This window comes from Macrobrachium nipponense, chromosome 9 (genome assembly GCF_015104395.2).
Source record: "Macrobrachium nipponense isolate FS-2020 chromosome 9, ASM1510439v2, whole genome shotgun sequence".
In the NCBI taxonomy this organism is placed as follows: domain Eukaryota; kingdom Metazoa; phylum Arthropoda; class Malacostraca; order Decapoda; family Palaemonidae; genus Macrobrachium; species Macrobrachium nipponense.
Window position 1 is genome coordinate 45,348,268 of NC_061110.1, and position 26,760 is coordinate 45,375,027.

Genomic DNA, 26,760 nt, shown 5'->3' on the forward strand with positions numbered 1-26,760 from the left:
ATCCCATGCTCTTGTTCGAATCATTCCCATGGGTGGGGATGTTTTGGACATTTTGGAAATTTTTATTTGAAGACAAATAACTTTAAGGGGGCCGGCCAGCTAATGCCAGTCTTTAAGGACAGGACTTTGATATTCATACCACTTAATAAGGTGACTTGGGACATCTCCAAACCGCATATGATTTTCGCCTTTGACCTTCTGTTTTGTAACGCCAGGGCGATTTATCACGAAAATAACCATTTTTCAAATTCTATCTCCTCCCTTGATTTTTAATATTAAGACCTGGGATTACTACCATATTGTATAGACCTGATGTAGACGTCCAATCAAATGAGGAGTTTTTTTTCTAAAAGTCATTTTTTTGCCAGATATGAATTTTTCATTATGGTAAAAAAAAAATAAACCCTATAAATTAGGAAAACAAAATTTATAAAAAAAAAGATGAAACAAAAATTGGAAAAAAGGGCTTCATTTGATTTTTCTATAACGTCTTTCTGAGTTATATACCGAATTCCAATGTTATAGCTTTAAAACTAAGTGAGAAAGATATATTTTGAAGGTCAATAACTATAGTTTTGAGATACGGGTGTTCAAAGTTTTTCTTTGTATTTTTATAACGACAATGTTAATAATAATGATTATTATAGAATGTTAATTTCTTCTTTTGTTTTGGTAATTAATAAACCAAAACTATTTTATTTATCATAATTTAATCATAAATGATGATCCCTTTGCTCATATATCGTAGCTTGGGGCACTGCTACCTACGCAACTCTCTCTCTCTCCTTCACTAACTCGGCTTATTACAGCGAATTTTCTTCTTCTGTGTGTTACCTAGATATTTTCCTAGTATTTTCCGTTTTGGCATGATGAAATTCTTGCCGAAACAAAGATAAGCAAACGTAAATGCAAGGGAATGTCAAGAGGTGAAATTCGAAGTTGTACTCTCTTTTTACAAAGACAATGTTAATAAATCATGATTATTATGAATTTCATATTCCTTTTTGGGTATTAATAAACCAAAACTATGTTATTTATCATAAATTAAGATCCCTTTGCTCAAAGATCGTAGCCTGGGGGACAGTGTGACGTGTGCTTCAGGCAAGACAGGGGCGTTTACTTACTACGCAACCCTCCCTCTCTCTCTCTTCATCTTTATGTTAGCAAGATGTTTTCCTTGTCTTTTCCTCATTGGCATGATGAAATTCTTGCCGAAACATAGATAAACACATGTAAAAGCAAGCGAATGTTAGAGAAGAAATTCGAACGTGTAGACTACTTGAAGAATGTGCTCGCACTGAATCATGGGATACTCCCCGAGTCCCCTCTGCGACTCACGGAATCACTACAGATGCCATTTCTCACAATTTCTGTGACAATAATTATCAAAATTGACGATAACAGAAGAAATATTGCATTTTCTTGTAAGGATGAATGTTTTAGGCTTATTGAGTTATGTTTACTAATTACCCTGTAACTAGGAAACTAATTACCCTGTAACTAGGAAAGGAAGAGGAATGTTGACAAAATATTTTGTATACATATTCTCAATTGCCATATGAAGCTCCATGAATTTTTTCATGACTTTGCATTTTTCGCCCTATACCACCATATATAGGGGTTCTGGCCGGCCCCCTTAAGTATAGTAAAATATACGATTTAATAAGTTCATTCGTAAATGTAGGATGATGAGGCTACACATTGACATGTCAGCGACATCTCTGGTCCCTAAACTCTTACTTCTAGATAGAAATTAAAAAAAGTGTCCGAACCATCTCCGCCCTCCCCTATGTATCCAGGCAAACTTTGTTGAAGGAGATGGGGGAAAATAGCTCTCCCTTTAACATTGTATTTGCTTAAGCACTATACTCCTGAGGGTTGTTAAGAAGTATTTCAAGAAAACTAAACTCGTTATCTATGTCAGGCACTTGGTAACACATTTGTCAGCATTTGGAACCAACAGGAATTACAGGATATCTTGTTCAAATTTTATCTCTAAGCTTATCATGGATATAGTCCTCTTACTCCATGGTTTAGTGGTGATAAATGACAAAAATGGCAAGATGTGGGGCTGGGCTTACACCAGTTTTTATAGTCATCAGTCTCTACGATAGTAGAAATAGCATGTAAAAGTAATATTATGAGCCTTTAGGAAATTCATTGTTCAATCTTATGCCATACATGTGCATATAAATAAATCAGGCATTTGTTAAATGCTTTACAACCAGCAAAGTACATATTTCCTAACAGATGAAGCAAGGAAGGCATCATAATTGCCTCAGAAGTTTTGGATAAGAGGATTTTGAATCCTTATAGGTCATGGAAGCTGTTTCCACAAAGTATGAAGGTATGCACAATTAAGTATAGTAAGGGTTTATTCCAACAACATCTGAATGAGAAATTATGATCAGTATAATTAACTCATTGATGGTTTTCAGCAAGTAGCTATTATGTTATTATAGTTATATATTGATATATTGATATATATATATATATATATATATATATATATATATATATATATATATATATATATATATATATATACAGTGGGCCCCCCCGTATTCGCATTCTCCGGATTCGCGGACTCACACATTCGCGGATTTCTCTCGGAACGTTTCCCCGCATTATTCGCGGAAAATTCGCGCATTCGCAGTATTTTTGTATGAGAAATATCCACAAATTCCTGGGTTTTTTTATCAATTTCATCATAAAATGCACTTTTTGTGATAAAACTATTAAAAAAACCAAAGTATGAAAATTTTTAGAGTGGTTTTTCTTGAATTTTAACTAACAAAATAGGCTGTTTTTAGCACTTTTCTGGGCTCAGCTCGTGTCGCTGCGCGAAATATCCTTTAATCTATTATTTCTAGGGTAAATGTACTAACACATACCAGAGAATAAATAATAAAGAAAAAGGTCAGTACAACTGACTCGCTCACCCTCCAAGAGGGTGTCGGTATGAACACTATGGCGAGTGAGACCACTACCACGAGCCGAATGCCAATAGAAATCTCCCACTACAAAATCCCACAAGAGGAGAGCCGACCCACAGAGTGGGCAGCAACTACTACTACTCCATCCCACATGCTGCCGACATCCTTTCAGTTAGCGCACACGGTATACACGTGCCCTTTTTTACTCTGTGTTATTTGTGCCCTTTTCTTTGGATTTATTTATCATGGAGCGTGCAGCCATCGCAGCAGCTAAGTTAAGTACTCAGTGTTTATTGTTAATTGGTTTTTTCCGGCCCTGAGCCCGTATTTGCCGTTTTTTAGTATAAATACGAAAACTCTAGGTCGGAAGTATGGCAGCATGGTTCTGCCTCGTGGCGGGTTCGTTCTTGGTCTCCCATACCCAGAACATTCCCTTACTTTAGTACGCTCTATTTTAATCATCCGTTTTGTTTTAGGGTACAGTCTACACGGTTTTTGTCATGCATGCATGTCTTTTACCTTATGTAGGCTCCTTCTATCCAGACCCTAGCCACGGCTCTTAGTATCGGCCCCGGCTAGCTTTGAGTGGTAGATTTTCCTTCGGGTTAGTCGTACACTCCTGGATTTTTTCTCCTACTATTTGTTTTCTTCCTTTCATGTTTTATTTCATTTATATTATATATTATATTATGTTTAGGTTAGTGTAGGCGTCTGGCTTCATTTAGCCTAGGTTAGGGCCCATAGGGCCCATATGCTACCGCTCCTCAGTTCGGTTGCTTCCCGATAGCATCTCTCTGATCAGCCGGTTGTGTTTTCTAGGCCTTATTGTTTCATTGTTTTGTAGTTACCGCCCCGTGGTCACTACATGATCACGGAGCAGCCAGACGCCTGTCCAGTCATCTTCCCCCCTCCCGCTCTTCCATAGAGTCGGGGGGTGGGTTGGTCTACCCATGCTCGCTCCGCATACCCGAGCCTGCCTCCCTCTCCCCCCAGGCGGAGGGAGTAGAGGGACGGGACAGACCCAGACTGGACTCGACCTCTCCAGCTTCTCGGTCCGGCCGGATGGTAAAGGTGGGGGGACTGGCCTTTCCCCCCTCCGTCGCTACTCCGTCGCTCCGTTGCTAGCCCGAGTCTGTTTGTCCTCTCGCCCTTTCCCACCTTACTGGGGCTCCTTTGCCACCGGAGCCCCGGCATCCAGCGGAAAGGTGCTAGTCCACCCAGCAGGGTGGACCGGGATATACAGTTGGTCTCTACTAACACATCCGTCTCGCTGAGTCACGACACTCCGCCACGCACATGGACTTAGTCCGGTACGTTCGTATTTTATAGGTTTAAGTTCTGTTATGTTAAACTAGTAAGTTTATCTTAAGCTACCTTAAACCATCCCCCTCCCTTACCTGTCTCACCGGATCTCTCCGGGGTTATAGCCTATTCAGGCGTTAAGGGAGGGGTTATGCCCAAATTTTTTCCGAGCTCCGGCATGCAACGGAGTTCTCTGTCCTTTAGCCTGTAAGTGATAGCCTTTAAGATACTCATGTGTCTTTTCACTTACAGACCACCAACTGTGAGCATCCGGGATGCGCCGCCACACTTCAAGACCCATGTGGACATGAAGTTTGCCGGTCCCATGCTCCATGCGCGACTCCGCACGGGGACATCCAGGTCTGGTATCACGAGACGTGCCCCAGTCTGTTTTATGATCTGGTGAGCAGCTTTTAGACGGGGGTAAGTATTCAACTCCGTTAGCCAGTCCCCCATTTTGTTATAATTCTTAAGTTTTCTAAATTCAATCTTCCAAACTTAAGATAAAAATTCATGGGGTTTTGCAGCCCCTATAATTTTAAGTTAAGCTTTTAAATTTAGTTTTAGTTTTAAGTTTAATCTTAAAATCTAATCAATACCCTCTCTTCCAGGCTCCGGCTGTGAGGGATACCGCACTGGCAACCCTGCGGGCCTGGGTCGGCGGTTTTGGGAAGAACGCCGCCAAGGGTATGCCCTACATTCTTGAAAAGAAGTTGGCGTACTGATCTTCCCCGGAGGCAAGTCAACAGGCTACGTCGACCCAGCAGAGGCGGCCCCGACTATCGCTTTCATTCAGCAACAGCTTGCTGCCTCGTTGACGGATCAAGGCCAGGACATCTCCTCGGAAGTCGCGACATTGGACATTAATATTGAACCTATGGTAGGTGTAGACGACCTGTTGGTCGAGGTAGGTACGTTGGACGCCCAAGGGATGCCCTTGGGTGCCACTGGATCTTCTACCCCTGCAACCTCTCCATCCTTCCAAGGCTTTACAGGTACAGAATTATATACTTCTCCTGACGCTTCCGTTAGACCCAAGGTCAAAGGTCAAGCTGTAAAAACCTTGACTAAGACGTCATCGTCGTCTAAAAAGACGGCGTCGGCGTCATCTTCTTCTCGTAAGTCTCCGGCTAGAAATCCTGGAGCAGAGAGGTCTAAAGCTTCTGGGTCCGGCTCTAAATCCTCTAGGAGTAGATCCTCCAGGGAAGAGATCACGCACTCCAGCGGAGTCGGACAGTTTCCACTACCCTTGGTTCCGGTTCAGAGCCACCCTTCCACCTCCGCAGCAGCTCCGGCTTTGGATTCCAACGTTGGTCTGTTGCAACAAGTGGGCGATCTGGTTGGTTTCTCTGAAAACCAGTATGGAACAAATGTTCTCCCGGCCGGTTGTCTGATAGGATCAACTCTCAGGACAACATTATAGCCGGACTGAGCCAAGCTCCACTAGCTTCTTCCCCACCTTTCAGCACAGGGGGAGCCCAATTACCCCCGTATGACTCTCTACCTCCGTTCTCAATGAACAATCCTTGGAGAGTAGCGTCATACGCCCCCTTCCAAGACGGTTTATCTCTATCCCGGAATGTGGAACTCGGAGGATTGAAGACTTCGAGTTCTACCCGGAAGACCTTCAGCCTCCGTTCATCGGCTACGCCAGGCTCACCGCCTCGGCCATGACTCGGGACGATAAGGTACCGAAAGAGACAGTCCTCTATTCACGAGACCAGGCTCAGAGAGAATGGCTCAGGTGTCTAGAGGACATGGATTGTTCCAATACAAAGATTCAACCATTTAAGAGTCCTTTTACAATCTTTACAATGGAAGAGAGTACCCCGCTCCCTTTCTTGACAAAGATCGCTACAACCACCATTCCAGCAGCCCAGAAGGGGGATTCGATGCCTCAGCTGAAAGAAGCGGACCCTACGTCTCCTTTACTTCCCTCAGCCGGTGAGTTGTGGGAAGATTTGCCCAACACCTTTTCAGCGGGCAAACTCAAACCAGACTGTGCTATGGAGCAGTTTGGTGAGAAGCTACCTAGGCTTCCAGATAGCCTTATTCAGGCGGAATTTGATGCCAAATCGAGGTTAGCCAGGTCTATTAATACCATGGCCATGACCGAGGTGGCTACCATTTCCTATGGTTCTGAGCCACTCTTTAAGCTTCTCACCAAGTCTCTGACTCAAACGGTGCAGTCTGATATGTTTGAGTTCGCCACGGCTAGGACGAACTGTAGGAAACATGTCCTCCAAGAAGCAACAATTCGGCATGAGCCGAATAAGTTGCTTACATCGAGCATCTGGGGAGCAGACCTCTTCCAGAGGCGATGGTGAAGGAGGTCCAGGCAGAGGCTACGAGATTAAACCAAAGCCTTAAAGATCGTTGGGGTCTTACGGCCAAGAGACGCCAAGATCAAGTGGTCAGGGGTAAGGCTCAAAGGAAACCCAGACGTTTCCAGCCCTACCAGAGAAACAGCCACGCTTTACCTCAGCAGGTTCCAGCTGTCCCGTTGGAGCAAGCAGCCCAACCTTCTACCTCCAAGGCTCAGTCGCAGCCAATCTATGTTATTTCCCCCCAGCCTCAACCCTCCACCTCTTACGCTCTCTCTCCAGCCTACAATCAAGTCTTCGAGGGTCAGGCTTCCCAGAAGTATGACCGCTCGGGTAAGGGAGGCAGAGGTAAGCGATCCTTTCGTGGGAGAGGATCGGGAGGGCCCTTCAATAGAGGAAAGCATTTCAGGGAGGCCGAGGAGGCTACCAAAACCAATGAGGATTTTCAGGTAGGAGGGAGACTGTTTTCACTTCCGCCACCGGTGGAACTTCAGCAAGTGGCGCAGAGCATTGTGTCTAAAGGCCTGGGTTGGAGCTGGATAGTGGACCCGCCCCCATCCAGACCTTTCCGCCAACTTCCATCCAAAGAATTGACGGAGTATGCGGAGGACCTCCTTCAAAGGAGCTATAGCGAAAGTCAACAGGTTAAAATTTCAAGGACGCTTATTCAGCGTGCCAAAGAAAGGCTCACAAAAAAGAAGGGTAATCTAGACTTGTCCCGCTTAAACTTATTAGCCATTCGCTGCGACAAGTTCAAGATGCTCACGATCTCGCAGGTACGGACCTTACTTCCCCGTGGGGCCGTCACCACCTCTATCGATCTTACAGACGCTTACTATCATATCCCTATTGCAAGACACTTCCGTCCGTATCTGGGCTTCAAAATAGGAGACCAGACATTCTCCTTCAAGGTAGTTCCTTTCGGGCTCAACGTATCACCCAGGGTGTTTTCACGAAGTTTGGCGGAAGTGGTGGTTCAACAACTAAGGTCGCAAGGGGTTATGGTAGTAGCGTATCTCGACGATTGGTTAATCTGGGCTCCACAGTCGAGGAATGCCACAAAGCAACACTGAAAGTGATTCAGTTCCTGGAATATCTAGGTTTCAAGATAAACAGGACCAAGTCAAGACTCACTCCAGAGTCAAACTTTCAGTGGCTGGGCATTCAATGGAATCTATCCTCCCATACTCTGTCGATTCCATCAACCAAGAGGAAAGAAATAGCGAAGTCAGTCAAGCAATTTCTGAGTCACAAACTGGCGTCGAGAAGAACTCAGGAAAGGATCCTGGGTTCACTCCAGTTTGCATCAGTGACAAACATCTTGATGAAAGCCAAACTGAAAGACCTAACCAGAATCTGGCGCTCACGAGCAAATGTCAGGTCCAGGGACAAATTATCCTCAGTCCCTCAGATTCTACGGAATCGACGTTCGCCCGTGGGCAAAAGTCAAGAACTTATCGATTTCAGTACCCCTTCAGTTTCCTCCTCCGGGGATCACCATCCACACAGACGCTTCATTAAGCGGTTGGGGAGGATATTCCCAGTTCAAGAAAAGTTCAGGGAACTTGGTCACTTCAGTTCCGTCAGTTCCATATAAACGTACTGGAAGCAATGGCAGTGTTCTTGACCCTAAAAAGGTTACGTCCGCCAAAGTACTCCCACATAAAGCTAGTCTTGGACAGCGCAGTGGTAGTACATTGTATAAACAGGGGGGTTGGGGAGGCTCCAAATCGCGCCATCTAAATCATGTCATGGTAGCCATCTTCTCCCTGGCGGACAAGTTCAGTTGGCACCTCTCCTCCACCCATATAGCTGGAGTGAGAAACGTCATAGCAGATGCTCTATCCCGATCAGTACCTCTAGAGTCCGGTAAATATGGTCACTGGACAACAGTTCGTTCCAATGGATTCTTCAGAGAGTTCCAGGCCTACAAGTGGATCTCTTCGCATCCCAAGCGAACCACAAACTCCCATGTTATGTGGCCCCCAACCTGGACCCTCTGGCCTATGCACGGACGCCCTGGCCCTAGACTGGAACAACTGGGAGAAGATTTATGTCTTTCCTCCAGTGAATCTTCTCATGAAGGTACTGAAGCAAACTCAGGACATTCAAGGGTCAAGTGGCTCTAGTAGCCCCACCGACTGGCCGAAGAGCAATTGGTACCCTCTAATTCTGGAACTGGTCTTCGCCCTCTTCGGATTCCCATCCCAAGCTCTCCCAGTCAGTACAAACGAAGACTGTGTTCGCTTCCTCAGGAATTCTCAAAACCCTAACTTTATGGATTTCATGAAGTTTGCAGCGAAAAGGGATGCGAATATTGACCCTCCAAAATATTCTCTTCTTGGAATCCGATAAAAGAGATTCAACTTTGAGACAGTATGATGCTGCTGTCAAAAACTTTAGCAACCTTCCTGAGAGAATCAGATATTAGAATCATGACAATCAATTCAGCTATATCCTTTTTCAGATCTTTATTTGAAAAAGGCTTAGCAGCTAGCACCATTACGACAAACAAGTCAGCCTTGAAAAAGATTTTTCAATTTGGTTTCAACATAGACTTGACAGACTCCTACTTCTCGTCTATTCCCAAGGCGTGTGCTAGACTTAGACCTTCTGTAAGGCCTACGTCAGTATCATGGTTCTTAAATGATGTTCTAAAGCTGGCTTCAGAAACTGATAATGACACATGTTCTTTTATAATGCTCTTAAGAAAAATTCTATTTTTATTAAGCTTGGCCTCAGGAGCTAGAATTTCAGAACTGTCGGCATTATCCAGAGATCCGGATCATATTCAGTTCCTTCCCACAGGGGAAGTGCTACTTTCTCCGGAACGTAGTTTTATAGCTAAGAATGAAGATCCTTTGATGAGGTGGGAACCATGGAAGGTACTACCCCTTCCACAAGATATATCTCTTTGCCCAGTATCGGACCTTACGAGCCTTTCTGTCTAGGACCTCCTCATCCTCATCGGGTCCTCTCTTTAAGAGAGAAAAAGGTGGTACTTTATCTATTAAAGGCATCAGGCAGCAAATCCTGTACTTTATTAAACAAGCCAATCCTGACTCTTTTCCAAAAGCACATGATGTCAGGGCAGTAGCCACCTCAATTAACTATTTCCAACATATGAACTTCGATGAGTTGAAAAAATATACTGGATGGAAATCGCCGACAGTATTTAAACGTCATTACTTAAAGTCCTTGGAAGCTCTGAAATTTTCAGCAGTGGCGGCGGGTAACATAGTTTCCCCCGACTCTGCCTAATCTTTAGTAGAAGATCCAGTCCTCCTTTCTACCTGTCTCACCCAACAGTTCGTCTATTCCTGCCTTGTTCATCTACGGTTACCTTGTGTCTTAGCTGCTTTTATGATGATATGGTGGGTGTCCCTTATTTTTTTGCTAGGGACACTCACAATCGATTGTATATATTGATCTCTTGGATGTGATCCCCTTATTTTTATGCTAGGGGATACATCTTAATTGTAATGGTTACGGGTTTTGTATATTAAGTTATATACATTCCTTTATATATTGTTATTATTGAAGTTTGTTCTGTTCAACTTATTGTCTTAATTGCTCTAGAGTTCTTGATACATATCAATACACAGATACTTATTTCCGGAACATATATGCCATGTAAGCCCTGTATATATGTAAATTACCTTAAGTTAAGAAATATTATTAGCATTAAGTTTAATTTAAACAATATTTCTATTTTTGTATCATTGTGTGTATGTATCTTTATTAGAAATTATATTCTTTTATTTTATTTTATCTTTTATTTGAGACCTCTTTTTTGTTTTGTTGAATTTTATTTACAATCTTGTGCTATTTCTCTGGTACGATTTCGCGCAGCGACACGAGCTGAGCCCAGAAAAGGGATTTTGACGTAAGGAAAAATCTATTTCTGGGCGATTGGCTCGTTGTCGCCAGCGGAAAATCCCACCCTACCCATCCCATCGCTCAAGATTGTCTGCTTAACTTCAGGATGGCCACCAGAGGCGCAGCAGTCGGCAGCATGGGATGGAGTAGTAGTAGTTGCTGCCCACTCTGTGGGTCGGCTCTCCTCTTGTGGGGATTTTGTAGTGGGAGATTTCTATTGGCATTCGGCTCGTGGTAGTGGTCTCACTCGCCATAGTGTTCATACCGACACCCTCTTGGAGGGTGAGCGAGTCAGTTGTACTGACCTTTTTCTTTATTTATTTATTCTCTGGTATGTGTTAGTACATTTACCCTAGAAATAATAGATTAAAGGATATTTCGCTGGCGACACGAGCCAATCGCCCAGAAATAGATTTTTCCTTACGTCAAAATCCCTTTTATAGGGGTTCCAAACATTCGCGGGTTTTAACTATTCACGTGGGGGTCTGGTACGCATCCCCCCGCGAATACAGGGGAACCAGTATATATATATATATATATATATATATATATATATATATATAATATATATATATATATATATATATATATATATGATTTTGTCTTGGTATGTGTAAAAATTTGTTGTGTTCAATGCTTAATATGTAAACAGTATATTGAAAATAAATGTGCCCATTTTTACGTTCAGGTATACCTAATTTCTACAAAGAACATGAAGTTGAGATGAATGCAGAGAGAATTTGTCAGGCTTCTCATTCCAGCCCAATAGCAAGAGCATCCTGTGTATTTTTGGCCCTTCTGGTTGCTTCTCTGCTGAAGGTAATATAGGAATTTTGCTTAGTAGAATAGTGGATTTTATTTTAGATTTCATTAACCTCTCCTAATTGTTGAATAATATAATAGTATACATATTGAAAGCAAAAGATGTTATGTTTTATGGAGAAACTAGAAGGAAAAAGAATGATAGTATCAACAAAATGAGAATTTTTATTTTAAAATAAAATCAATTTCTTGTGCTTTATCTTTAATACACTCTTTGAACTGGGAAGCACACATTACATACATAGAAGCCAGAGGTAATCTTGTGTTAAAACATCATAAAAAGTTACCAAATACAACTTGGGGGGGGATAACATAAATCAGCTCTGATGTTATTGTAGAAAGTAGATATTCTGTCTGTTTGAGATCATGGAAATCAAATACAGTACAGTATATCTGAAAGAATATTAAAAACCTCTCCAACTAATTAAGTGAAAGTCCAAATTTTATTTTGAATGAAGACTCTCATAAGTAATCAATCATTCACCATAACTGCCAAGTACTACTAGAATTTGAAAGAAGGAACCTGTATTCTGTACCAAAAAGGAGAGAAACAATTTCACATCAAAAGCAGTACTCACCAGAATTAAACAAAAACTGTAAAGACTCATAGTACATAATTTTTAGAGTAATGGTTCTAAATCTCTGTCATTTGTAGGATTTCCTGTAATATCATCTAATGAGACAAGCCAATATTCTTCACCTAGTAATGCCTGTTTTCACAGCAGAGCTTTTTTCAATTGTATGGTTAACAATTAACATTGGTGTGAACATATCACCAAAGAAGTTTGTAGTACATACCTTTCACATTTTATGTACAAGTATCTATTGATTTTAACTGCTTTTTCAGCTTAGAAAATGCATCAAGTGATGTGAACGTCATTCTTCAATAAATGCATGAAAATAGAACTACATTCCCTGAACCCCCAATCGTGTATCATCCGAGCTGCTGCTCCTGTCTTCTGATATATATACTACTAGAATATGCATGTGTGTGTGTGTGTGTTGAAACTTTGTCAGTTGAGGGCTGATTTTTGCACGGAAACTGTTTTGTCATATAGGAGGTTTGGCCTGGGATTTGCAGTAGTATAATCAAGTTAGTGGAAGTGTGATTTCTGGATTTCTGTATTTTGCCAGAAATTCACTTTTGTGGTTTCATGTTGGGTTTGCAATTGAATTTGCCAATAATGATGGGGGAAGTCATAAAAAAATGAATGCAGTTTTGTTTGTGAAAGGATGAGTTCTGGAATTCAAAGTAACTCACAATTATAAATGCTATGTAGATGTGCTTTATATATAGCACACACACACACACACACACACACACACACACACACACACACACACACACACACACACACATATATCAGAAGACAGGAGCAGCAGCTTGGATGTTACACGATCAGGGATTCATGGAATGTCGTTCTATTTTCATACATTTATTTAAGAGGTGACGTTTCACATTGCTTGATGCATTTTCTAGGTCGAAAAAGCAGTTAAAAACAATAAATACTTGTGTATATATAATGTGAAAGGTGTATACAAATTTCTTTGGTGGTATGTTTACAGTCTTAGTAGGAAAAGAAGAGCATAGGTTAAGAACCACCACATTTTATTTGCGACGTGTTTCGTTGTTTCTTCATAACATTTTTATGCCTAAATGAGACGTTACAGTATTTTAATAGTTAAAAGATTATGCAATCATATTGGCCGACAAAGATGAGTAAAGGTAGCAACAATAAAATAAATGATAAAGTCTTTAAAATTAATTACAACCATAAACAAATTGATGGGAAAGACAGAGATGGAAAGTTTACACTATAAATGAATTATTGAATGATTTATGATGAAAGCAAAGGATAAGATAAATTGTGAAGGTTAAGATCTGATTTCCAAAAAAATATTTCTATCGACTCAAAGATTCTCAATAATGATCTTATTCTAAAAGTACAAAGAACACTAAAATTTTCTACTCTTCTACTTGTTACATTCCTCTATACATATGCTGTAAAATCAGTGATCTGGTTGGCTTGGCCAGCAAGCAACCAGTACAAGGAGAAATGCCATAATTTTTGGAAGATCTTGTCTGGACTAACTGCTTTGACTGGCCAATATAGGTGGCACTACAGGCATCACACTTATATTCGTTACATGGTGATCACACAAGCATCTGTCGCAGATTGGATATTATAAAGGCATCTGCTTCAATTAATTCCTTGACTATAACAAAGAAAAGGACAGGTTCTTTGGAAGAAATGGAGCAGTTACTGCTCACATGGATGTGCATTACTGTCGTAATATGAAAGCGTGGATAACTGCTCAGCTGTTTGAGGACTGGTTTGTACATTGCTTAATTCCGGATGTGAAAGATTATTGTAGGATCAGAGATATTAGCAGGAATGTAAAAGTTGTGTTTCTCCCACCAAACACAACTTCTCTCATACAACCAGTGGATTGGGGCACCATGGCTACATGCAAGGCCTGTTATCTTTGGAACACATTTGCTCAGGCTGTGGATAATGAGGAGAAAGAGCTCAGAACATTCTGGAAGGAATTGTCCGAGCGCCCGTCACATCAAGAATTCATAGTGACTGCTGACATACATCGCTCAGCTTCTCCGTTTCCAGTAGTGCCCCTGACTCCCACCTCGGGCAGTTCGACGCACTACGCTTCCTGCTCGGCGCCCACTCTTGGAAGCTTGACAGCCTGTTCTCTTGACTTGGCGCCTGCCTCGGCTCGCTCGACGCCCAGATTTATGCCTAATATGGGGCGTTCGGCACCAGTGGCTACAATGTCAGTTCCGGACTTTACTCCTGATTCTACTTTGACTTATGTAGATGAGTCTTTGGCTCCTTTCAAACGTAAGCTGGATGAGGTTATGAGTTTCCTGAAAAAGGAAGCTTCTTCAGGCAATAAGGAGGTGTTCTCTCCTATATCATTGGAGGACAAAGCAGTAGAGCAAGAGACCCAACCTCATTCTGCTTATGCTTCTCTATTGGCATTCTTCTTTTAGAATTACTCAGATTTCTTCTCTCCAGGGAAGACAGCGGCTCCGGCCTACACTTTTCTCAGGAGGAAAGCACCAGTAGAAGAACTTCCTCAGATGGTTTTGTCCTCCGCTTCTAAGATAGCGTTACAAGAGGTGGAAGATTGGTTGGCTATTAAGAAGGATCTTGGCAAGGCTACGTTCACGTTTCCTCCGTCGAAGCTTATCAAGAAATCCTACAGGTATTACGTAACAGGTGAGACTCCTTGGGGTATCTGCCTCCTCCCAGGGAGATTTATTAGCCTTACTAGACTTGGCCAGATGTTCAACGTTCAGAGCAGCCAAAGTATTTTTCATTTCGCCAAAGATAGAACATCTGGTGAAGAACATTTTCAAGATTTTGGAGGCGTTTAGTTTCTTAGACTGGACGGTGGGCGCTTTGGCTGTTCTTCGTTGCAAGAAGACCTGTCAGCCCATTGGTTTGAAGTGCTTTCATGTGCGGACAAGGCAGTAAGAGACGTTTCCAGCAAAGTATGTAGCTTTTCTTTTCGCTATGTGCCTTCTGAAAAAGAGGGAGCTTTGGTGCTCTTTTACCTCTTAAGGGAGTGACGTCTATGCAGAGGTGGAGCGCTGTTATTCTCTCCTTTGGACAAAATGTATCTTTTTCCGTGGTCAACAGTAAAACACTTTTGATGGATCTTCAGAGTAAGTCCACCACAGATTTGTTGACTCAGTCACCAAAGAAACAGAAGGAGCTGGTATCCTCGGCTTACAAATCAGTCTCTCCTCTTCAGCCTCAGCCCTTTCATGGAGGTAGATTCAGTCATCGATCTAGGCCTAGATCAAACTTGTGGCCAGGCTACAGATCAGTTAGGAAGACCAACATGAAAACTTCCAACAAGCTATGAATGTTGCGTCTCCCGTGTTCCCGTAGGAGCAAGGCTCCGTTATTTCTGGAGGGAATGGAGCAACAGAGGTGCGGATCCTTGGGTGCTTCAGGTGTTATGCGAAGGCTATTTCATCCCTCTCCTACAAAAGCCACAGTTATCCAGTTTTCCAATAACATTAACAGCTTACTCAGCAGGATCTGAGAGGCATTTAGCCCTCTCGAGAGAGGTTCAGTCTCTTATGCACAAAAGAGAAGTAGAACAGTAGTAGATCACGGCTTGGAGGGTTTCTACAACCGACTTTTTGTAGTCCCCAAATCAATTGGGGGCTGGAGGCCTGTCCTAGACGTCAGCACACTGAATCAGTATACGTATTGTAAAAACGAAGTTTCGAATGGAGACAAATGTTTCTATCCTAGCTTCTCTTCATCCAGAGGGTTGGATGGTGACTCTGGATATGGAAGATGCATACTTCCATATCCCCATACACCCAGAGTCAAGGAAACTTCTCCGCTTTGTGTTCGAAGACAAGGTATATCAATTCGGAGCCCTGTGTTTCGGTCTGACAACTGCGCCCCAAGTTTTCACAAGGGTCTTGGCCCCTTTAGCGAAGTGGCTACATTTGATGGTGATAAACACCTTTTTTACCTAGACGACTGGGTCCTACGCTCTCCCTTAAAGGAACAGTACACTGGGAACTTGAAGAAACTTTTTGCTCTGACTCAGGACCTAGGAATAATAATAAATGCCCCAAAATCCCAGATGGTTCCTTCTTGGAGAATTCAGTATTTAGGTATGATTCTGGACTCTCGGACTTTTCAGGCTTTTCTATCGCCGAAAAGAGTGGAATCTTGCCTACACACGGTACAAGAATTTATGAGTTGGAGATCTTGCTCAGCCCTTTAGTGGATGAGCCTTCTAGGAACTCTTTCGTCAGTGGAACAGTTTGTCAAGTTAGGCAGGCTACACATGCACCCTCTGCAATTCTATTTGAAGGTTCTCTTGTCCAGAATGACGCAGGAAGACTCGTTTGTTTTCCCGATCTCTGAGGAGATAAAGTTGGATCTCCGATGGTGGTTGGCCAAGGACAGGTTACTAGAAGTTAAGTCGCTCCAACCAAAGACCCCAGACCTGAAATTGTACTCCGATGCATCAGACCTAGGATGGGGAGCCATCCTGGAGTCGCAACAGACATCGGGTATCTGGTCGGTGGAACAAAGAATCCTACACATCAACGTGAAGGAACCATTGGCGATCTTCCTCAGTCTGCAACACTTTGCTCGACAGGTTTCGGGAAAGATAGTACTAGCGGTATTTGCAGACCACACCACAGCACTGTCGTACATCTGCAAACAAGGAGGCATGCACTCTTTCTCTCTTTATCAGACAGCGACAGACGCCATGCTGCAAGATTGGATGGGGCTGGACCTATACACGTTCCCACCTTTCGCAATGATTCGAGAGGTGATCAACAAGTTTATGAGTCATCAAAATGTCTCCATGACTCTCGTAGCTCCATTCTGGCCGAGGAAGGAGTGGTTTCCAGACCTCCTTTGTCTAATTATAGACTTTCCAAGACTTCTTCCCAGAAGAAGTCGCTACTCAAACAGCCTCACTTGTACAGGTTCCATCAGGCATTGTTCACGCTGTCTCTGTCTCTGACAGACTGTCAAGCAACTATTTAGAGTGAAAGGCTTTTCAGGACAAGCTGCAGAAGCCATTGCTAGATGTTGTAGATCTTCTACTTCCAAGCTCTACCAGTCGAATTGGTCAGTTTTTAGAAACTGGTGTAGAAGACAACGTCTCTTCTCAAACCACTATCGCACAGATAGTGGATTTTCTGCTATTTTTGAGGTCCTCTAGGAAGTTAGGATCCAGTACTATTAAAGGGTACAGAGCTATGCTAAACTCTCTGTTCAAACAGAGGCATAGATGTGGGACACAACAATGACATTAGCAATCTTATTAGATCCATGGACACTTCCAAGATAGTTAAGTTGGGAGCAATTTCTTGGAATTTGGACTTGGTTCTAAAGTGGCTGTCGGGGGACTCTTATGAACCCCTCTGCTCAGTGTCTCTAAGGAACCTCGCAAAAAATCCCTTTTTCTGACAGCTCTGGCAGCAGCCAGAAGGATCAGCGAATTACAAGCAATAGACAAGATGACGCAGTCTGCTCTCTATCCTTGGATTTTCTGGCAAAGAACGAGGTGGTGAACAAACCTTGCCCACGTTCTTTTAAGATTAAGAATCTTATGGATATCATAGGACCAGAGGAGGAAGAGCGTCTTCTTTGTCCAGTACAAGCATTACACTACTATTTGAATAGAACAGACAAGATTAGAGAACCTGCAAGTAATCTATGGTGTTTGGTGAAGTCTCCGTCTCAGCCGATGTCTAAGAACGCCATTTCCTTTTTCCTAAGGAACTTGATAATGGAGGCATGCTCTCAAATCCAGGAAGAAGTGTTACCCTCCATTAAAGCTAAGGCTCATGAAGTGAGAGCCGTGGCTACATCTCTAGCTTTTAGGCATAACATGTCCTTGCATAGTTAGGAGGAGTCAAAATTGCTGTAAAATTTTTAATTCTTATTATTAAAAGCAAATAGCTTTCATATGTACTTTATTTTAATAATCAAGTTTGAGTAGAAACAAAATTTCTGGGCTCAGCCGTGTCGCTCCCGTGAAATGTGTCTGCTTTAGCACTATTTCTAGTAAAATATTGCTATAATACCAGAGAACTGCTAAATTGGACATGTCAGAAGCCTCTGACTTGCTCACCTATATAAAAGGTGTCGGTATAAAACTGGGGCGAGTGTTAAACACTACCACAGCAACCCCTCCAATTAGCCTTTTCCTCATCAAAAGACCCTAAATACGGGGAGCCGACCCATAGGTCACACCTAGCTACCCCGTTGAAGGCGTCTGTGACGACATACTTTTCGATAGCCATATCGTGTTCGGACGCTCGAATATAGCTATCTGTTCTTTTATTTTTATTCTTGGTTATGGATCGTCAATCTACCTCTTCACCCAAGTTAAGTACTGGTTCTGCCCTTTTTCAATATTTAGGGAGTGAATTTGCCTTCCGTTTTGCCTTTATTTAGGGTTTTGTTAGGCGTCACTTTTAAGTAGCGGGCGGGCGGCGAGTCGCCTTTACGGCTTACCCTTGATTTGTACCGATTTCGAGTGGTCTTCCTCTCTGCTTGTAACATGTGATATTTCAGTACATATATTTATTTATTTCTTGGGTGGCAGTTTAAGTCGATCCTATTTTCGTTTATGTTTTTGTTATTTTCATTATTTTCATGTTTTTCACGGGGGTCTTTATTCGAGCACGTTTCTTTGTTACGTGTTTCGCCGTATATCCACCGTTATCCCTTTTATTTTTAAGTTTGGTATATTTCATTCAGATATTTTTTCCCTTTTTTCTTTTCGTCTGCCTGCCGTTTCTTATCGTTTTGTCAGTAAGCAAGTAGGATTTCCCCTTTTGCGCCCACCGTTATCGGGTGGCCTTCATAGCGGTTTTATATTTTAAGAGGTTTTATTTTCATTTCCCCATCCTGTGTTAAAGCATGATTTTCTTTTAGCTTTAAGTAATTGATTTTATTTTGTCTATGTATTTGTTGGATGTTATGTCGGTTAGCCTACATAGGCTGTGCCTGCGTTTTCCTCGTGAATACGCTGGTCACATGATTGTCACCCCATCAGTCCTCCCTTCCTCCCCCTCACGTGGGGCCCCCAGTAATTGGGTACTCCTCTCGCTTAGGTTGTCACTGACAACCGTTCCCATCAGCGGAGGGGGGAGTGTAGAGGGTCCTCCAGGACCTTAGGTTGGTGGGTGTCGCTTCTCAGCCGACCTCCTCCGGAGTTGATGGTTGCTTTGCGTATTTAGCCTCAGTTTCCGTGGATTTGTTGCGCTTTGCTTCTTTCAACTCTCGGAACTTACATCCATCCGCCTAAAACATTCCCTCTCCGCATAAGGCGGGTTTAGATTCCGGCTTCTCCGGTAGTCGTTGAGGGCTATGTTTACGGAAGTTACTCTTCCGAGGGCGGAGATATTATATTTGTTATTTTAATTTTCATTTTTTCTTTTCGTTTTGCCACGGAACTTGGGAGTTCATGTGGCCGTCCCGGGATACTTCGTGTACCCCCCCTCCCAGTCATACAGTTCCGGGTTGTTTTATTTCTTACACAGTTCCCGGGACGTAAATATATAAGGGGTTTTATATTTTCTGAGTCCGATATGCTCCGGCATATGACATTATTATCATAATAATCCTAATAAGTTTGTGCAATTGTTCTTATATATTATTGCACTTACAGGCCACTCAGTGTCTGGTTGCCGGTCTACAGGATCCGTGCAACCATGATGTTTGCCGGAACCGTGCCCCGTGCGCAGTATTGCTTACAGATTCCGTAGTCTGGCATCACGAAAACTGCTTTGCCTGCTACGACTTGTACAACAGGTTACCTGTTCGGTAAGTTACCGCACTGCTTGTTCTATGCATATTGTGATGGAATTATATTACACTACTTGTGTTAGTGTAAAAAAAAAATAAATAAATAAATAAATAATAAAAATTTCTTTAAATTAAATTACATTAATTAATCAAATGTAAGCATAAAGTTCAAAGATTTTACTCAAAATTGACACATTCCTTGCATTACAGACGGAGCAGTCTGTTAAGCATGCTGCACTCTCCACCCTCAAGATCTGGGTTGGAGGTTTTGGACGGAACGTAGGGAAAGCTAAGCCGTATATTCTACCTCAAGATATGGCAGCCTTCCCAGCCGGGAAATCTGCCGGATACGTTGACCCAAAAGTCGCAGCACCAATTATCAAATCAATTTAAGATTCAGTTATGGAACAGCAAGAGGCAGAGTTGCCGGACCTTGGTTTGGAAGGAGTCTCACTTGAAGTAGTGAGGATTTGCCCGTTACACTAGATATGGGTACAGGTAACAGTGTTAATGAGGCTAGCCTAGTTGGTCACTGGGGTCTATCCTCGAGTGACTGATTCTTCCTCTCCCTTTACTTCATTCCTTCATGGGTTTCACAGGAGGTTTGCCCCCTTCCAGGTCGCATTTCTTCTCTGTGATTCCTAAATTAAAGAGAAAACCTTCGGGTAAAACCTTGCTTAAAAGCAAATCAGAGACAAAGCCAAGGCCTGGGCAGGTGCCAGAGGTTCATACACATATTAAACCTAGGCTGAGATCTCTTTCTAAGCCTGCAAATCCAAGGCCTCAAGGAGGGAACTCTTCCCATTGCCCCACAAGTCCCATTCCATCAACGTCTAGAGATCGGATACCTCATAAGGTACCGTAGGGAGGGCAGGAAGGTTCCCTTTAGTCGGCCAAGACCTGTTCAACACGAATATTTTAATCAGGTCAGTGGTCTTGGTAGCTTAGTCAGTTCAGTTGCAGCAAGGTTTGAAAGAGTTTTAAAAGTTTAGGTGCACAGGACTCCCTGATTGCAGGTCTCAGACAGGAGTTGGCAGTTCCAGCACCTCCTAGTATCTTGGTGCAAGGTCAGAGCATGCCTGACGGGTCCACGCTCCCTCCGTTCCACCCTGGTAATCCTTGGAGGGTGGTGAACTTCGCTCCGTTTGTCAACGGGATGTTGACTGTAGAAGGTTGTGGTACACGTAGACTCGAGGATTTCGAGTTCTTCCCCGAAGGGTTACGGCCACCATTTATAGGTTATGTTAGGCTTATGGAGGCAGCTCTGATTAGGGAGGATAAGGTCTCCAAGGGGACTGTTATCCTTTCTAGCAATCAGGCTCTGCAAGCATGGATACGGAGCCTAGAAGATTGGAACTGCTCAAATACTAAGGTAACAGCATATAAAAGCCCTTTCACGATGTTTACGACTGATGACGGGAACCCCTTACCTTTTACATCAAAGGTAGCAGGACTTACCCTTCAGGCGGTGACTCGGGAAGAGCCCCAGCTTAGCGAGACAGATCCCACATCATTGCTACTCCCAGGTAGGGAGAATTTGTGGGAAGTTTGCCGGCTACATTCTCGGTAGGCAAGCTTAAGCCAAACTGTGCAATCAACTTGTTTAGTGAGCGCCTCCCTAGGCTGTCAGACGCATTGATCCAAGCCGAATTTGATGCTAGGACACGTCTTGCAAGGTCTCTTAACTCCCTAGTGATGACGGAGACAGCGGCTTTGGAGTACGCTCATGAGCCGCTGTTTAAGGTCATTGCGGAGTCGTTACTTTTGAGCATGCAATGTGACTCGTACGACTTTGCGGTTACTAAGGGAAATTGCAGGAAGCATGTTCTATCCGATGCTACGATCAGGCACGAACCCAACAAGCTGCTGGCTTCCTCAATCTGGGGTGCAGATCTCTTCCCAGCTTCGGCAGTAAACGAGGTTCAGAACAAGGCATCACGTTTTAATCAAAGCATCAGATTGCGTTGGGGCATTCCTTTCAAAAGGAAATTAGAGTCTTCTTCCTCCAGTTTTAGGGCTAGGAAGAGGCATAGAAGGTACCAATCTTTCCAAGTTCCGCAACAGCATCCTGTGCTACAAGCTGTACCAATTCAGCAAGTTCCCCAGCCTTCGTCTTCTAAGGCTCAGCCTCAGCAACAGCATCAATTGTCTTCCTTTCGCTCTCAGCCTCAGCAACAGCATCAATTGTCTTCTTTTCGCTGTCGGCTAGCCAACAGGTTCCCCCACTGTATTCAGTGTCGCCTGCTTTTAACCCTGGTCTATGAGAATCGGGTATTTCAAATTTCAACTTTTACCAAGGTTGCTAGGGGTGGCAGGGCTAGAGGCCCCTTTCGTCAGCGTGGAGGAACTGGAGCCCAAGGGCGAGCTAGAGGTGCATGGTCAGGAAGAGGAACCCGACCCTCATCATCTCAATGAAGTTCCTCAGGTAGGAGGCAAGCTGTATCTCTTTCGACATCGTTGGGGGTTCAGCAGCTGGGCGGAAAGCTTAGTATCCAGGGGCCTAGGCTGGAGTTGGATCAAGGGTCCTCCTCCACCCATCACCTTCTATCAGCAACCAATGCAAGGGTTGATGGATTACTCCAGGGACCTTCTCCAGAAGGGAGCAGTCTCCAGGACAAAGAACTTGAAATTTCAGGGTCGTCTATTCAGTGTCCCAAAGAAGGGGCGACAAAAGGAGGGTGATCTTAGACTTGTCCCGTTTAAACTTGTACATTCGTTGCGTCAAGTTCTAAATGCTGACCATCTCTCAGGTATGGACCTTACTTCCCCGTGGGGGCGTCACCACCTCTATAGATCTTACAGACGCCTATTATCATGTCCCGATAGCTCGGCACTTCCATCCATTCCTGGGCTTCAAACTAGGGAAAGAAGCCTATTCCTTCAAGGTGATGCCCTTCGGGCTGAATATAGCCCCAAGGGTTTTCACGAAACTGGCGGAGGTAGTGGTGCAGGAGCTAAGGTCTCAGGGTTTATTGGTGGTGGCGTACCTAGACGACTGGCTAATCTGGGAGATGGTCAAAGACAAGTATATGAAAGCCACGGACAAGGTCATATCTTTCCTGGAATATATAGGGTTCAAGATCAACAGGACCAAGTCCAGATTGGCCCCAGAATCCAAGTTCCAGTGGCTAGGTATCCATTGGGGCTTGGATTCACACAATCTTTCCATTCCATCAGGGAAGGGGAAGGAGACTGCCAAGGCAACAAGCCAATTTTTAAAATGCAAAAAGACTTCGAGAAGGAATCAGGAGACGATCCTAGGCTTGCTCCAGTTTGCCTCAGTCACAGACGTTCTGTTGAAAGCCAAGCTCAAGGACATCAATCGAGTTTGGCGTTCAAAGGCCAATGCCAAGTGTCGCGACAAGTTCGGCCGGGTACCTCTGATTCTCAAGAAACGTCTACGTCCATGGACAATGGCCGAAAATCTAGCCAAAGAGTTACAGTTGCAGTTCCCTCCCCCGTCCCTACTGGTGCATACAGTCGCATCACTGACAGGTTAGGGAGGTTATTTACAGCACGAGAAGGTTCAGGGAACTTGGTCACCTCAGTTCCAAAAGCTTCACATCAACATCCTGGAAGCTATGGCAGTGTTTCTGACCTTAAAGAAGCTCCTTCCTCCGGAGGAGACTCATATCTGGTGGGTTCTCGACAGTGCGGTAGTGGTACACTGTATAAACAGAGGTGGTTCAAAGTCAAGTCATTTGAACCACGTGATGATAGCAATTTTTTCTCTAGCTGACAAGAACACCTGGCATCTATCGGCTACCCATCTGGCAGGAGTCCACAATGTAGTAGCAGACGCACTGTCCCGGTCAGTCCCCCTGGAGTCAGAATGGTCACTAGACCAGGAATCCTTCAAGAGGGTTTGCAGGAGAGTACCGGGTCTGGAAGTAGATCTGTTTGCTACAGGGGCAAACCACAAGCTGCCTTGTTACGTAGCCCCAAATATGGACCCTCTGGCATACGCTACGTACGCCCTGAGTATAGATTGGAATCAGTGGAGGAAGGTTTATTTATTCCCTCCAATGAACCTTCTCCTGAAGATGCTGCACAAGTTGAAATCCTTCAAAGGTCAGGTGGCTCTCATAGCTCCTTACTGGCCCAAGAGCAATTGGTTTCCCCTTCTCCTGGAACTAGGTCTTCGTCCTCACCCTCTCCCGGACTTGAGGCTGTCGCAACAAGTTCAAACGGTGACTGTGTTCGATTCCTCAGGTCTTCACAAAACCCCCTATCTTTATGGATTTCATGAAGTTTGCAGGTAGGAGAGTAGGGGACATTGATCCACAGAACATTTTGTTCTTGGAGTCAGACAAAAGAGAATCTACACTTCGCCAGTATGATTCAGCAGTTAAACAATTGTCTACATTTCTCAGGGAATCAATGTCAAAGTAATGACAATGAACGTGGCTATAACCTTCTTCAGGACTTTATTCGAACAAGGCTTGGCAGTTGCCACAATAACAACCACTAAGTGAGCTCTGAAAAAGATTTTTCTTCTCGGGTTTGGTATAAATCTAACTGAGTCTTATTTCACCTCAGTCCCAAGGGCATGTGCACGCCTGCGGCCCATTCACAGGCCGTCGTCAGTGTCATGGTTTCTTAACGATGTTCTCAGTTTAGACTCTAAAACAGACAACTCCAAATGTGATTGCCAAACCCTTTTGCGTAAGGCACTGTTTTTTATTAAGTCTGGCTTCAGGTGCCAGAATATCGGAGATGTCATCTTTATCTAGAGGCCAAGGGCATATAGAATTCCTTTCCTCGGGTGACGTGTTGCTTTCACCAAATAAATACTTTATGGCTAAGAATGAGAACCCTTTGGTAAGGTGGTCCCCATGGAAGGTTGTTCCGTTTCCGCAACATCCATCTTTATGTCCTGTTAAAACTCTTAAGGACTATTTATCTAGAACATCTACCTTTTCCGAAGGCCCCCCCCTTTTCATGTGGGGTGGCGGTGGTACCATATCTCTAAAGGGCATTAGGCAGCAGTTTTTGTATTTTATCAAGAAAGCCAGCCCAGGGTCATTTCCCAAGGTGCGTGGTATTCGGGCTATAACAACTTCTGTAAATTTCTTCAAATATATGAACTTTGATGATCTGAAGAAGTATACTGGTCGGAAGTCGCACTGGGTTTTCCAAAAGCATTACCTTAAGTCTTTGGAGGATCTTAAAATATCATGCAATAGCTGTAGGGAGATCAGTGTCTCCTGTTACAACATCAATATAGTACTGTCCTTGTGTCTTATGAATATTTTCCATTATGCCAGCATTATTAACATTCTACCTACCGCAGCAAGTGTCTTTGTTATTAGAATTGGTGTATGGTGTTAATTTATACAATTTAATATTCTATTTCATTTCAGAGTGATGTAGCTTGGTGTTTCTCTGGTACAATTTCACGGGAGCGACACGGCTGAGCCCAGAAAAGGGATTTTGACGTAGGAAAAATCTATTTCTGGGCGAGGAAGCCGTGTCGCCCAGTGAAATCCCCCCCCATAGGTGTGACCTATGGGTCGGCTCCCCGTATTTAGGGTCTTTTGATGAGGAAAAGGCTAATTGGAGGGGTTGCTGTGGTAGTGTTTAACACTCGCCCCAGTTTTATACCGACACCTTTTATGTAGGTGAGCGAGTCGGAGGCTTCTGACATGTCCAATTTAGCAGTTCTCTGGTATTATAGCAATATTTTACTAGAAATAGTGCTAAAGCAGACACATTTCACTGGGCGACACGGCTTCCTTACCCAGAAATAGATTTTTCCTACGTCAAAATCCTTTGTTTGAAATTACTATAGGCAACTTGTATGTTTTCAGGGAAGTACAGTGAATGATGTTCCAGCATTTATGAAGATTATTGAAAATCTCATCAAGACAGTTGCTAAGAAACACTTGAGTGAAAAAGATGAGCAAATTTTCTTAAATGTACTTGATATCAAAGTCAGTGAAGAAAGCTGTAGCAATGATGTTTTGACTTCTATAGGACTGCTAATGAACTCACTGGGGAAAAAGAATGGTTATGACTTCAAATCTCAGATTCTGGACATTGTAATGAGAGGTGGAGAAGGTATATGTGTTCATGCTAGTGTCACAGGTGGAATCTTAGGTGCCTTGCTAGGTTACTCAAACCTCCCACAGGACTGGTTAAAACAGCTTCCTCAGGAAAATGTCAGCCTCCTGAATAGCAAACTTAATTTGCTCTTGGATCTCTTTGGGTTGCCCTAAGAGATTTATGTAATGTTTATTGTTTAATGCTTTTTTTTTTGTAAATGCATGAATGGTGTTGGGGTGCCTTGTATTGTTAAGTTTTAAATGATATTTTATGATATTTACATGCATATGTAAGAAAAATTATTTGTAGCAATATAATAAAATGCCAAGAGTACTCTTTATCATTGATATCCTTTAATTTGTAATACTATTGTCATTTTATTGTTTTGATGATGTAGCAAAATTTTCAGTTACTGTACATACAATAATAAGTATTTAAAAACCATTTAGAGAACTACCTAGACACCTTGTAAACAAACCACATAACATCGCTAATACTACTGTGTAGTACATTTACAATAAGTCATTCGATAGCTAAGCATTTTGTTGTTGTTTTGAAATTGTATGTTTTTTCATGTGAGTTTTACAGAGGGAAGAAAAAGGTTGTATGTATTTAGCATTAATTTTAAAGAAGAAATTATGTGCAAGTTCACCCATCTGAAGGGTGATGTCAGTGCATGCTATTGGTGGAGGAGGAAAAGGTTTACTAGGAGAATACTACTGAAGGCTGAATTTAATCTTCAGTTGGATGTACACAATAAGAACTTCTCAAGAGTTTCCTGAAAGTCTGTTTATCTTTTCAGTATGGTATATCATGCACGCAAGCACAGAACACTGGAAGTTGAATATCTTGTACCAAGACAATTTTTTTTTAAATGGTTTTGTTGTTTGTCCATATGTATTATATTACTACTGCATAGGTATATTATTTGTATTTTTTTAACATTTATTTATTTAATGTGATTTGGCATTTTTCTCTATTAATTTTTATATTTTTATGATTGATGACTGAATGCTGGAACTACAAATACTTACATACAGTATATACACTGCAAAGTGTAATGAATGTCATGTAAGTACTAGCAATAAATTTTTTTTACATTTTTAAGCTTTAAAATTATTT

General features: G+C 42.8%; 1 protein-coding gene across 3 annotated transcripts in view; it reads left to right on the top strand.

Annotated features, from left to right (window-relative positions):
- Positions 1-26,745, top strand: part of LOC135218382 (uncharacterized) — a 230,388-nt gene extending 203,643 nt beyond the window's left edge. For all 3 annotated transcript variants that reach the window (XM_064254668.1, XM_064254670.1, XM_064254669.1), the window contains 2 exons: positions 11,130-11,260; positions 25,404-26,745. In XM_064254668.1, the coding sequence (XP_064110738.1) occupies positions 11,130-11,260; positions 25,404-25,811 (539 nt within the window). In that variant the 3' untranslated portion in view covers positions 25,812-26,745. The remainder of the gene's footprint in view (positions 1-11,129; positions 11,261-25,403) is intronic.
- The last annotated feature ends 15 nt before the right edge of the window (positions 26,746-26,760 follow it).